This window comes from Buceros rhinoceros, unplaced genomic scaffold (assembly GCF_000710305.1).
Source record: "Buceros rhinoceros silvestris isolate BGI_N320 unplaced genomic scaffold, ASM71030v1 scaffold9171, whole genome shotgun sequence".
NCBI classification, from domain to species: domain Eukaryota; kingdom Metazoa; phylum Chordata; class Aves; order Bucerotiformes; family Bucerotidae; genus Buceros; species Buceros rhinoceros.
In genome coordinates this window covers 1-14,741 of record NW_010393645.1, presented here as the reverse complement: position 1 = coordinate 14,741, position 14,741 = coordinate 1, and the positions used below count along the sequence as shown (strand labels likewise).

At 44.7% G+C, this 14,741-nt stretch overlaps 1 protein-coding gene across 1 annotated transcript; it reads left to right on the top strand.

Moving 5' to 3' along the window:
- The first annotated feature begins 1,516 nt into the window (after positions 1-1,516).
- Positions 1,517-13,748, top strand: CRTAM (cytotoxic and regulatory T cell molecule). Its single transcript, XM_010144928.1, is given in 12 exon segments — positions 1,517-1,565; positions 4,595-4,741; positions 6,101-6,253; positions 6,465-6,596; positions 9,448-9,618; positions 10,173-10,238; positions 10,370-10,435; positions 11,172-11,243; positions 11,751-11,855; positions 12,267-12,413; positions 12,788-12,871; positions 13,618-13,748. Coding segments are annotated over 12 exon segments (1,323 nt in total).
- The last annotated feature ends 993 nt before the right edge of the window (positions 13,749-14,741 follow it).

Sequence of the window (14,741 nt, the reverse complement as noted above, 5' to 3'; positions counted from 1 at the left end):
ACAGAGACCTTGGCCGGAGCCCTTCTTCAGAGCAGCACATGTCTAGAGAACTGCTGAACTGGGACCACATCTCCTGCAAGGTGCCCAGCCAGGTGGGTTGTGTGCCTCACAGGCATCAAGGAGAAAGGGGACTTGGAGCTACAATTTTCTTCCCTCCGCTGAAGATGAAGTTCATTTATTTGACAGCAGATGGCACAAAACCATCTCAGGTTTGGTTTTCAGTTTACTGCACAGGGACAGAGCTCGGCTGGAGGCTTCAGAGTCTTTACTGCTTGATGGATTTTTTTTTTCCCCCAGAGTTCTCTTACTGTCCGGTTTAGATGTGTGGAACCAGAAGCACAACTTCTAAACCAAAGCAATGCTTATCTTCACAACATATACCTTCTTTCTTGATCTGGATTTTTTTAATCCAGCCCTAGTTTTATCAGTCTGTCCTTTCAAACCAAGTATCTACATAAAACTTTATGGCTTACAGCTCTGTTTTCTAGTAGAATTGATAGTGTTATGACTAACATAAAGGCGATAGCTTTTATAAGTCAAATATACAGTAACAGAATGACGCCCTTGCACGCACTCAAAGTATAACAGAAACAGGTTCTGATAAATTTGCCCAATTCACTCAAACCCATGTCCTGCAGATGTAGAGTTTTTAAACCTTATTTCTTATCTTATTAAACTCAGCTCGTTTTGACTATATTAGATATTTGCTCTAGGTGTTGGGCAGTGGCAGAGAAGTGCCAGAAGAGGATCTGCCAAAGCTTTTTCAGAAATCGGCACACATGGCCACATTCTGCCTACAACCGGCCAAGATAAATCTTGTGATGTTACTGGACATCACACACTGAGGAGACACAACAAGCTTTGCTATGCCGCAGATTGCTTCTGAAATAATCAGACCTGGAAGGGCACACAGGAAAACCAGATTCTGCCACTGGTCCTCTGGGACCTCCTTGGTGTAGTCATCCCTCCACCCCATGCTTCGGTGCTCAGCAAACCTTCCGCAACCACCTCACCAATAAACTTCATTCCACAGAGAGCCACAAACCACACGCAGCAAATTACCTTTCTCTCATTATTTATTTTGCCCGGATCCCTGCAAACAGAGCAAAGGAAACCTCCCATGCACATGGCAGTATGAGATGCAAAGTGACATGGGACTATTTTTTTCCTTTACCTGCTTCCCCCCCACCACATACATCTCTCACCTGTACGGACGCTGAGCAAGACAGAGCTGGAGGGGGTGCAAGGTGGAGTGCCCCCGGTCCTGTCACTCACTGGTTTAATTTTAGGGATCTGTGAGGTCACCAGTTTCACAGCAGTCACCAACACATAGGAAGTGTGAGGCGGGGAGAGAAGTGAGTGGAACAGCAGAGAGAAGGAAAGGAGGCAGAGACCCCGACAGTGATGAAGTCATGGTAAATCCGCTCCCCCTGTGCTGAAAAGGTACCTGCTGCGCAGCAGCCCCAGCAGAGAGAGGAAGCCAACACAGACCGGCTGCGCCCACATCACACACAGCATGACTTTCACCAGGGTGCTACACGTCGTGGCTCTGTTCCTCATGCAAGGTAAGTGATACACATCTCATACAATCTCCCCTTTGCAAGCAGTCCAGCTCGCAGAAAACTCGATTTCCAGAGAGTTTCAGCACACCACCTGTGAGGCAGCTTTCCTGTTGTTGTTTTCTTGTTAACAGTGCCATATTGTTACCATATTGTTTGTGTGTTCTTGTAAGAAGAGGCTAAGGAGTCAGAGTAATTTAGGAAGTACTTGCAAATTACTTTGAAAACTACTTTAAATGCTCAATCTCTTTACTCCTAGAGGATGCCGCTACACCTACTTTGCTAATCTTCTGTCTTTCGTACACAAGAGTGAGAGAGATTTGTATTTGTCCATGACAAACAGGGAAAGATTTAAGTATGGAAAGCAGCAAGACAGCTACCTACAGCTTGGGATTCTTGCAGGCTTCACTTGTGACCTTTGATGGGGGAACATGCTCACAAGCCTCGGGCTGGCTCCAGCAATAGTCCCTCTCCCTTCCAAAACAGCGCTGGAGCAGAATCCACAGCGGTGCTATCGCTGACACTGCGCTCATACTCTCTCACACAAAGGTATTGTTAGCAAAGGCCACATCCAGTCTTGGTGTCTGAACAAAGCGTTCTGTAACACCGTACGCGTAGGGTATTTTATTACCGCTGAATGCATTTAACAGAAGCCAGGCCTCAGGGAGCTGTCAGCTGTATTCTAGCTTGCAGCACCCTTAGACTAGCTCCAAACAAGCAGCTTTCACTGTACAACCCCTCTTCCCCAATATTCCCATGGACTCCTGCCTGATGAGTTTGTACCTGATGCCAACTGCTAGCTGCTCTTGGCCAGCAGTATTAAGTCAGACTCCTACTCACAGGTCTCCTACCACAGGTCAGAAATAACTCACTAAACAGGATGTCTCTACATGCTACAATTTTAAAGATAACTCTGAAATGATGCACTGAGCATATATTGCGGCAACAAGTTCTCCGTGCCCTTCCTGATGGCTAAAATAATAGCGAGCAGCAGCATGAGCCATTCTGCTCTGTTGCATCCTGCAATTTCTAGCATGAAATTGTTGCCCTTTCATGCCAAGACGGTGGATATATCACTGCCCTTGATGCCAGACTAATACTTCCCGGCAGCTGGGGCATCTGGGATCCACATGGCACAAGAACCACTGTCTTCTGGAACTGTCACAGGAGCATCTCCCACACCTCAGTGACTGTACTGTGGTAGGCTACAGTGTCTTGAAGAGCACAGCCATGTCAAACTGCCCTCTATACAAGGAAAGAAATTGGACTTGTGAGTCATGGTCTGAATGACTGGTGCCTCATGGAAATTACATAAATGCTCTGTTCTGGGGGCTGCTTTTTTCTGTTTGAGAAAAGCAAGCAACACCTCCATCTTCTCTTGTTCAGTCTTGAGGCTCTCACCTCAATAGGTGCCACTTCAAAGACCCCACACTGCTGTTAGTGACAGGAAATCATCAGTATGAAAAAATGCAGAAGGGCCCCGTGAAAAACCAAGAGCAAAGCCTTCTCTGCTACCTCAACAACATTCACCTCCTGACCCAGGTCTTCACAAGTGTAACCCCTGCAAGGAAGTTCTCCTTTTCTACCGCTCCTGTGCAAGTGACCCCCTTATAGCACAAGCCCCAAGAAACTACCTGAGACACTAAACCTAGGAGATGGAGGTGGAATGAAGAGGAAATAAAAGCCAATGGCACTAAAGTGCCATGTGTAACTCTGATTCTAAGCTCCAAGTTCAGAGCTTTGCTGGTGTACAGGGATTCAGAAAAGTGCAGCCTGTGGTGTCTCCTGGCACAGTGCAGTAAGGGTAGACAGCAGATGTGCACTGCACAGTTTCTCCTTATCTAAACCAGCATTCATCATATTTACAAATTTGGAAGGAAAAATATTGAGATACAACAAGGAAATATATTCTACAAGCTTATAGACTCCAAAGATTAGATAACGAAGAAAGCGAAAAGATCTGTGGGGTATATGCGATTTGTGAAGTCCCAGGCTACATCACTGACCCAGGAGAGGTCAAGTGTGTTCAACTCAAGAGTGAGGCAAGGCAACAGATCCCCGTGGGAAATGACCCTCTTGCTGAGAGTCAAGTCCTTCCTCTTATTTTAGTGGCAAAAGATCAGGTCTGGCAAGAATGTCCTACCATAGCTTTGTTTCTGGTATATTTTAAAATGCTTTTAAGAAAATTAAAAGCTTTCCTGGAGCCCAGAAAGACTTGTTTCACCCAGCTGCAGTGCTCATGTGCAGCAGAAACTTGCACCAAACAGCTACATGGAAAACAAAATCAGAACACAAAACAGGAATGAAAAATAAACCCCTCTTACTGCCTAATGATTAGCTCTGACCCAGGCACTGCTCGTAGGAATTTCTCCAGGGTGTGCTTTTTTCCCTTGGAGAAGGCAATTGATTCCAGGTCATCAAATATTTTCACAAAGTGTATTCTTAGAATGTCTGGAGAGAAAAAACATACTTTACTGCCTGTCTGCAAAACTGGGAGCAGAGAGAATAAAAATTCATTTTAGGAAGCTGTGCCAGGCCAGGTTCATGGATCCTATCTTCAAAAGAAGTCTCAAAGCCAGCTGCAGCATTACAATTTCGGAACAAAAAAGCCTCATTTTTCAGAGATCATTCACTGTTCAGCGGTACTCCCTTGCAAATCAGGTTCGAGTGAATGGTTCCAGAATGGAACATAGAATGAGGAAAATTAATGTTTTTGTTAACATACAGGCAGAATAGGCATTAAACGGGTCTGCTATCAATTCTTGACTCGAAGAATAACGTTTAATAACTAAACCTGGTCATGCTAACAGGTGAAGATCATAAAACTTTGGTACAAGTCACCCCCAGTGACTGGTGACCTATCTAAAAGCTGTGATTTATTTATATCAGAAAAATTATGCTGGCAAGTTTTCTAAAGTAGAAAAACCTTTACACCCTCACAAAAGGGAAAATTGACATATTACTCTGTGCGAAACATTGTCACTTTACTTCATGTCACATTTTAATGGTTGGGTTTTCTTTCTCACCTCTGGCAGGAGATTTTCCAGGAGCTGGCAGTGAAACCATAACTCTGAAGGAAGGGGAGAATCTAACTCTCCACTGCACTCTCAGCAGTGATGGCAGTTCTGCCCGGCAGTGGTTAAACCCTCACGGGTTTGCCATTTTTCTCAACACCCGGCGGGGTAAGTGTGAAAGCTAACCGCAGCACTTTCCACCTGAGGCCGGAGGGTCACTCAGACATGGGCTTTTCCATCTCCCACCCATGGCCAGTCTGACTCATATGTAACCCTACTGCTCAAGATGGTTTTACATTGAGCCCCTTTCTGGCAGGAAGCTGATGAAGTGGAAACCCCCACAAGAGTGGTCTGGCTCTAGAGCTTTTAACAATGAGCTGTAGTTACCATCAGCACCAAGAGATCAGCACAAAAACCCTCTTGCTTTACAAGAGAGACAGGAGTGGACATGCCTGAAAGCCCTGGCTACTCTTCTCCTCATCAAGGAATTTGATGTAGTGCATCAAGGAGAAATTTTTAGAAAACAAGCAGTGATTTCTAGTATGTGCTGACAAAGCCAAAGTAACAATTACTGTGTTCCCTTCTCCTCCCTGCACCTCATGTCTCTGTCCTTCTCTCTCCTCCTGTTGGTCCAAATTCAACAGCTCTGCAAGATGAAGTCTGCCTTGGTCTTGCCCAGTTGTACAGTGCCCAGTCAGCATCCCTGCTCATTAAAGCCTTTAGGCTTTAGTGATAATAATGGCTGGGATGTCTCCAAATGACATCGAGTACCCAACTCCCACTGTAGCTGCCCAGGAACTGAGGGTCATTTTGGTTACTCTGGGAATCCCAGCCAGTGGGTCTTGACACTCACATCAAATCAGCCTACTAATCTCTCCCACAAGTGTTGCCAATATTTCTAAACAGAAAATGCCACGAGCAAGTGTTGCCTGTTTACTCAGTTACAAGAGTGAGTGGGATGTGTTCATTAGTGGTTTTAAATGACTCATGCATGTATTAGTAGCTGTTTCCTGTGGAGTCCAAGATCCCAAGTTCAGTACTCTCAGTACAATACACATGAACTATTAGATTCAAATGGGATCCAAAACCCCCTTTTTCAAGGCCAAATAAAGGCTTGGCAAATGGGGAAGGGAAAGGACCTCAGTTCATGCATATGTGCTCTATATTCAAAGATTATATCACTCTTCTGACCACCTATCACATCCTCACACTCCAGTGTTTGCTTCTATTTTTTTATCTAGTCACTTAAATGACCCTAATTGCTCTAATACCCAGGAACACAGAAATAAGACCCCCTGAAAATAAAAGCAAGAAAAGCCAAGTCATTTTGCCCACTGGCAGCACACGCCCCCACACGTGCCCCCTTCTCTAGTTTACTGCTGCCTCCGTACTAGTGCAGCACAGGTTGGGAATGCTTTGTGCTAGAACTGTTCCTTATCCTTATTCATTACTGCTTTGATTTACTTTTTTTTGATTTACTGTTATGCACCAACAGGCATAGCATGCTGGGTTTTATTTTCCTTACAGCTTTAAGAGATCGGAGGTACAGACTTATGCATTATTCAGAGGATGATTTATCCATCCAGCTGTTTAACGTAACAGTACATGATGAAGGTGTGTATCGATGCTTCTACTACGGCACCCCCTTCAAAAGCAAGAACACAACTGTTGAGGTATTAGGTAAGTTCCTTCTGCTGCTTTGCTCCAACAGCAGAACAACAAAGCCAGCTCCTCAATTCCAGACCTGCATTTTTGCATGCAATTGTATGGTGCTTAACGCAATATAATCCTGGTCTTAGCTCAGTCCCCCCAAATAACGCTGTGTATACAGCCTTGCATAAAACTGAGTAGAAAGCTGTGCTATAACTGATTCAAAATCTCATTGCTGCAGCTGCTCCTTCCAACCCAGCACTGGAAGTATCCCGAGACACAGAAAGAAGCATTACACTGTCTTGCTATACCCGAGGATGTAAACCACAGCCCCAGATTACCTGGTTGTTGGACAATGGGATAGAGCTCCCCGGTAAGTGTTAAAGGACCAGGGACTGATCCCTAACAACTTCTTTTATCAGCCTTGAGCACATTTAAAAATACTGGAGAGTGAAACACCTTCTGCAACACATCAGCTGGGACTACCACTCATCCTCCACTCATTTAGTGCAACTTGGCCCCGTGATGCACATTTGGAGAAAAGTCAGCACTAAATTCCAGTTTGTGGAAGGGAGAGTGCTCCCGTGCCTTGCTTATGTTCAGTGCAGACCACCACCACCACCTGGCATCAAAATCCTGTAAGAGTGAAATTCCACTGAAATAAAATTAAACCGAAACTCTGGAGGTGCAATTTTCAAAGCCCAAGTATAAAGTCAGTTAACAAACCCATTATAATTATTTTCATGTTGTAACCAACTGACAGATATTCCTCAGCCTGGCTGAGCAGCTCACACATACACGAGCAGCCTTTCTCTCAGTAACCTCTTCAGAGTCAGGCTGCTCTCTAGCAGAAGCCCAGGAAACAGCCTCTAGGAGCAGCAAGAGCACTCAGGAAACACAGCCCACACCACTCTGCAAGGCTCACCCAGCCTGCGCGCATCTGGGAGATCACACACGAGGAGGAACAGAGCCACCACATAGCTCAATTTAACCTGTGTATACATAAATAGCTGCTTTGAAGGCCACGTTCTAATAATAACTACCTTATGCACTGAAACTAGCACAGTGGAGAAGAAATGCACATCTATATGAAAGCGTGAGGAAAATCCCATAGATGAAAGTGTATTTTCTTCCACTTACTAACAAACTCTTATTTGTATTTTGCATCGTCAAGCAACATATTCAAAGCTTAGCCTCTAAGCTTGCCCCCAATAGCTTTTATAACAAAGAGCTCTAGAAAACCACAGGGAAGTGTGCTGCCACGAGTATAGCTAGAAATCACATCTGAATTTAAAAAATCCAGGCTGCCAGATAACATTGATGCACCCACACAAAGCCCTGTGCTTTAGAGGAACGGCCCTGAGGGGCAGCAGCACAGCAGGTAAGCGAGGCACGTGAAAGCAGGGCGCTGCCTGCAATTGCAGGGTGAAGGGTGCTCAGGAGCAGCGCACAGGCCTTGGGAAAACAGCTGCTAAAATCCTGTGTGCGCCTGGGAGAAGCTGGGCTGCGTGTGACTGTAAAGGCTTGGGAGAATACTGCCCGAGACATTATGAAGAGCCCCAGAGAGCAAGGCCACCTCTAAGTTTCTCTGTGCATTTTAGAGAGCGTTCTTCTAAAACCAGGGTTTTCCTTAAATTTGAAACAACTTCAGTTCTGGACTGTTATGTTATTTGTAACACCACAACACACAACTGAGACACTGAACGTCTCCCACAACATCCCCCCACTTGTTTTAACAAAAACCTATGCTTACCTTTCCCTCCTGCTGGCCTTCATAGCACCGAGGCAGGCAGCAATCTCTGTGGCTGCTTTTCACAAAAAGGTACAGACGCAAATTAAAACGTATGAAAGGAAAAAATAACTGTCAGAATTCACTGTTTCTCAAACTTCCTGCATGTGCCTTTTTGGAAGGCGATTGTTTCTGAGCAACTCTCCTTTCTCCCCCTTCCATTCGCAGCTTTAATCACTTACTGCAACTATTTATACTAATAGGAAAACAGCTAATACATCTTAATTACTGGCAGCCCCTCAGTTCCACCAGGGCCCAGCAGGGGCAAATCAGCTGTAATTACTGAGCCGTTGCTGACAAAGAGTGTTTCCTTCCTAGCAAAACCACTTTGAAATCCTTTTGAGCTCCTATGTGACCCAGCTGGGGATGGAAAAGACAGCTGAGAAATACTGGTCTGTGTGATACAGCAAGTTACCTGTAAAGGCTAATTTGGAAACAAGGAATTTCTTTCATTTAAGAAATAAGGGTGTTACCAAGCTAAAAGATCAAGAGTAGGAATTGTTTGTTTCCAGAGAATCTCTACATTATAAACAGGCAGTAGAAATTACCATGCCAGCATGGGCGTTTAGGGTGAACATCTGAAAACACCTCCCTCCCCACCACAGCTGTTCAAACACATCTCTCTGTGTCACATGAAATACATCTTTATTTTTCCGTATCCTGTAAATGAGTAAAGTCAGCATTACCTAGAGGACCAGGAACTGAATGAGACGAGTTCATGACGCTTTCTTAATTCTTTATGGCAAGGAATTAATCTTTGAGTTTACCTTCCCGAGCTGCAAAAGGGGAATAGTCAAACCTGTATTGTAGGCACGATGGAGGACTTGCACAGGATTTCACAGTTATATAACGTTTATTTATTACAAATACAAATATTGCACGTCAATATTTATTGTGCACAAATATTGCACAACTTCTTTTTATGTTTGGGATAACAAATCCCCAGCCTTTAAGACACAAATTCAACACCCTTGTATATCACATAGCAGAATCAGAACTTTTCTAGATCTCAGCCATGCTGCAGAACAGCAGCTCCGTGCCCTGAGGCTCCGCACTACAGGCCATGCATGACTGTGGCACACAGTAAAGCAATTTATTCCATTCGGTAAGGAGCAAAAGTGCCGGTGGGTGTCAGGACATTTCGCCACAGTTGTGCAGGGCACTGCGGGGGAATTTCCCCGTGTGAATCACGAAACCAAGCAGAGGCTTTTGGTTGAGCGCAGGAGGTGCTACAAGACCTGCACTTAAACAACTGCCAGGCTGCAAACACGACCTTGCTGCCTTTGTCCTGCCAGGTAATCCATTTACTCAATGAATCACTTGTGTGCAGTCATCAGGTGCACAGCAAAGTAATGCAGATTGTGCCTGGAAGGTTTTTCATTAAATTGCTCTTGACTAGAAAGCACTTACATGTTTTCTTCCAATGGGTCTGTAGGTGACACTAAGCACAAGCTAGAAGCTGATGGGAAGAAATGGACCACAACCAGCATACTGACGGTCCTTGCCTACAGGCCCAATTCAACAGCCAGCTGCATCGTTCACCACCAAGCACTAAGAGAAGAGAAGCTGATGGCATCTTTCCGATTTGAGGACCTCCCTGTGACGGGTACTGCAGGCTCTTTCGACTAAGGCTATCCCGTTTTACCACTCTGAAGCGGAGAAAGTTATGCAGATACACATACAAAGCTTTGCCACATCTGTGAAATCTATTTTAAAATGAGAGGACTACTTGGAGCGAAAGAGGGATTCCAAACTAAAATTCTGGGGCTTTTTCCTACTTTGTAACTACCTGAAATTTCATTAAACACTAAGCCACAGCAGCCAGGGCAGGTCAATTCTACAATGCTGCTGCTAAAATCCAGGTGATGTTTGTCCTAAAGCTTTAAGGATAGCTCAGAGTTTATATTATTAAAAAGCTGTGAGCTTCCCGTGTCCTCTGCATATTAGACACAGCCACCTGGAAAGCTAGCAGGGTGTAAATATTGTAAATTAACATTGAAGCTGCTTGTCTAACAATTCTCAGAGCAGAGTTTGCCTTCTCTCAATTTACTCATCTTTAGGATGGATCTAATTAGTCTTACTTCATTCTTCCTTAGATTGCTTGATTCAACAAATGCTTTTAAGTGCTCTGAAAGTTGTACTGCTGTTGTGTTTTTGCAGTGACAAAAGCAAATCCTGCACCAGCCACACTAGAGGTGGATACACGTGTCTCTGAGCAGTCCTCAGGTAGGCATTAACTGCTTGGCCTCTTTTAAATTCCTGCACAGCTCCGATAAACACAGCACCTGTCACCTGGTGCCATCAGCACTGGGGGACATTTTGCACGGCTTTCAGAACCACTTTGTGTTTTTCCCCAGTGACGGTGGCGGTGTCAGATCTGAACAGCAGCACAGCCTCTGCTCCAAGCTACCCACAGCATACTGGTAAGGGTTTCATTTTCATTTTCTCCCTCATTTCATAGCATTACATATATTCAGAGGACAGGGAGGCTGAAAGTGGGAGGATAGGGCTGTAAGTCTAACCACTGACCAGAGAGAGCACCCAAACAGTCCAGAGCGTGGAGCACACAGGGCAGGTTTCCCTTTTCAAGGATCAAAGCAAAGTGCTGCCTCAGAGTTCTGTGCTGTGCTGGTATTTCTCTGGATGGTTGCTCTAGGTGGCACTGTGCACCAACGGTTGTCCGTGTGTAAAGCAGGCTGCAGGTCCTGAACTGAGGAGCTGTTACCAGAAAAAAAAAATCAGATATCCACTGTCCAAACCTTTTGGCCAAAAGCCACCAAGGTGGGCGCACACACCTGCTTAGTGTGACGGGCCCTGCAGTGAAAGGTCGATTGGCTGATTTAGAAATACATGAACTCTGTGTTTATGTTTGTTTAAAAGTGCTACATGGGTGATTACAAACATAATAGGATGGCTCCATCTCAACAAACGATTCATACACACAGTGATAAACCGTGTGGGGAGGGAGGCTGCATCTTTTAACAGGACGTTCACAGGCGTGCCTGCACACCTGGTGAGGAAGAGAGTCTCCTGTGAATGTGAAGTTTTGGTAGACACACCAAACGTTACCATTTTAGTTGTAGAAAATGAAGTTAATTATACGAGGATATATTGTCTGTGTGTGTAAGAAAGTCAGAGCTCGCCCCTCTGTTTGCACAGGGTCCGAAGTAACACCAGCTGCAGCAGAAAAGGAAGAATTGGCCAGTTAGAGGAGTTACCGCCTCCCTAGTGGTACAACCACACATCCTCAGACATGAGTGGGGTGGCTAAGGATGAGAATTGTCACACTGGGTGACCGCTCCACTGTTAGCTATGAAGACAGTGAAAGAGGAGTGAGGGTTATGAATACCACAAAAAGTAGCTCCTTTAAGGAAAAGGGTACATGCTCGTCCCTCGTTTTGCAAGCAAGAGAAGCAAACTGAAGGACAGGCAGAACCCTCAAATGAACAAAGAGTCAAAGCTCAGCTTTGTTTTAATTCGGCTGTAAATGGGAACCGTTGAATTCAACAATGTGTGAGAGACTGAGGGTTTTCTGTTCGCAAAGCTTAGGGGGCCTTCAGCTTAAATGAAAATACAGAGTCAAGGAAGCGAGCACAGAGCTATAAGTCAAGGGCTCCAGAAGTCCCTTTCTGCTGCAGTACCAGGTGCCCTGGACTTCAAAGCCGCTGGGGAAATGTGCATTTCTTAAATATCCCTTTGCCCTTCAAAGAAACATGGCTCTCCTTTCCACTCCTGCAGGGACTGAAACAGCAGTCAATGCCAGTGTCACAGAAGAGGAACTTTTCAGGACAGAAGCCCCTCTACCGAGCGAAAATGTAACTGTGATTTCCAACACCACTTTTGGTATGGGCTCTTGATGACAGCTTCCAAACACGTGCAATGAGCTTTCTTACACCAAGCTGCTTCTCTCTGACCTCATATCCACCTCCAAACCTTTTGTCAGTACACTAGGGTAATGCCAGCTTGCATCTTGGGTAGATACCACAGAAACACAACCATTTTTATCCAGAAAAAAAGCTGTATTTTACTGTTTGTTGTCCCAGAGCATGAGTCCACTGATTTCAATCAGTTTTTCTCGTTTATACAAGAAAAAAAAATTTGACCTCAAATCCGAAAATTAAGTCCAATAGGGTGAATTCTGCTCTCCCACCATGTTCAGCTGGCCTGGTTCTGGATATATCATTCTTGTCTGAATTACCAGAGACTCACAGGAAGCTGTTTAACAACGCAAACACACACCTGCTTCTTTTACAGAGCAAGATCTGAAATCTGAAGGCATCAAAAACAAGGAGAATAATCTCTTGCTGCCGATCTTGGTGGCTGCTCTGACTTTCATACTGCTCGTCATTGTCCTGCTTTTTATGAGGAAGCTGAAAAAAGCTCATGGAGTGTGGAAGAGAGGTGGGTGATGGACCGTCTCAGCAACGGCTGATGCTGCTTTATTCAGAGGGTTGGGGCACCGAGGAGCCTGTGAAGCAGAGACAAGACATGGCTCCTCCAGCCACCAATTAAATGTCCTTCTCCCACGGAGAGTGACTTGTTGCAAACAACTGTTGAAGAGTCCCTGTAACTGGTGGGCTCAGGCCACGCTTCAGCCAACACAAGGTGCCACAAAAGACAACAAAATTGTTGTCTTAAGTATATCTCTTAGATGGTCAGGATGATTGAACCCCCAGTTTATAACTAGTCTCTCAAGATTTTTATGTTCGAGGCAGAGAGTGAGGAAGAATCATGGAAAAATCTCATCATCTTAATTACATTTGTTTTCTGCACAGAAAATGATGTTTCAGAGCAGACACTGGAGAGTTATAAATCCAAATCTAATGAAGACAGTCCAGGCCAGGAGAAGAACGGACACGGTAAAAAGCTTTAACCAATGTAAACCAATATAAACCAATATAAACCAATGCCTGTAAACCACAGCCAGAGTGGATTGTGGTCCATCTTACTCATCAAAGATATCTGCAGATTCCGTGTTTTAAACCCGAGTATTCTAAAACCAAACTTTCATACCTGGAGGTCCACCACAGATATTACAGATTCAGCTAGAGTGATGCAGAGACGTACGGAATTAAAATAGTTGCTTTTTATTTGATAGGTTAGACTCAATAATCACAACGGGTTTGTCTAGTTTCTAAACATAATCTACTAAAACACTATTAAAAACAATATGCATGATATGTACCAAAGTGCTATTGTTAAACTGCTCTGAATGGCTCTTACCTGATTTCACCACCAACAAAGTATCAGTGCTTCATCAGTCCTGTCCTCAGCCAGTGACTGCAGACCCAAGCAGGTCTGTCAGCCTCCTCAGCTGGGGTATTTCTGCTCCGCACTTGGACTTGTGTCTAAACAAAGGCAGCTTTCAGCAGGTGAATAAGCCCGCGTGGCAAAAATGAGGGAACTTTGTCTACATCTTTCAACATGAGTTCAAGGGAGCACCTAAACTGCTTTGAAAGTGGCTCAAAATTACTGTCAAAATATTTTCAAAACTCTCCTTCTTTTTCAAGTATTTTAAAATACGAAATATTTAAGCCACGCAGGTACAACACACACACACACATTCCTTTACAAAATCAGTAATACATGTGTGTTTATCTTTCAGTTGTCAATCAGAAGTCCAATGTGCAATATGTAACAGAAGGATCTGTGGAAACAAGGCAGAAGAATCCAACCGACAAAAACATTGCAATAAGCGAGAAGCTGTTTGGATGTGGAAAGGAAACTGATGTATAGAAATGGCACATCTGTACAATGTGCAGAAACACCGCTGTTTCCTGATACTTATATTACAGCGTTCAGGTATCCATATGATTTCAAGGAGCAGAAGTTCAAACGGCTACCCTTAGCCCGAAGGCTGATGGGGAGTGCTTTTCTTTAAACAGTCGGACTGGTAGATGGGACCGATGCTCCCAGAAAACACGCGGATGAACACAATGAACACACTGACTTACCTGTAATCCTCAGAGGAGCTGATTAACCACTGCCAGAAATAGAGCTCATCAATCCCATCTCAGGTCCTATCAACAATTAGGATCCTAGCAAGGGAACAAGCAATTAGCCCCAAGGACCACAGGCTATAAAGATATTTGTGTAGTGCTTCTGCCACCTCCTCTGCAAACAAGGGACTGAGCAGGAAACCCTGGTTGCTGCAAACCAGCTGGGACTTGTATTATCTTATTCTGACCCCGAACCTGGACAAAGAGCTGTATTTAACCAACAGGAAAGCATCCTGATGTCCAAAGCGTTAGGGGGGGGAAAATGTTTGTTCCCCTTGCTAGGACTTCTGCCTCAGTTTCTCGCCTGTACCATGGTAACATCACTCTCTGCTGCTCAAGACTGCATCAGCACCAGTCTGCAAGGGGCTCTGAAATCAAAACGTTTGGGTGCTACACTTGTACAATCTCCCACATCACCTAAGCTTCCAGGGGTGTTATTGAGAGCATGGAAATCTTCAGTCAAAGGGCTAGAAAACATGGAGAGGGTGCTACCCAAATACAGGGACACTTGGGAGAACAGCCAAGACTTTACGCCTGCTGAGCCATGGCACGCCTCCTCCGAGAACCTTTTCTGTTCAGACAGATAAAGCCGAATTGCTAAAACACAGGGAATTTACACGGCAGCAGAAAGCTGTTCTTGTCATTCTCATTAGCGATCATTTCTTCTCACCAGAAGTAAGAAGACGGCGGAAAGCTGTTTCTGAACACCAAGTTAAAAGACCCCAGGAAT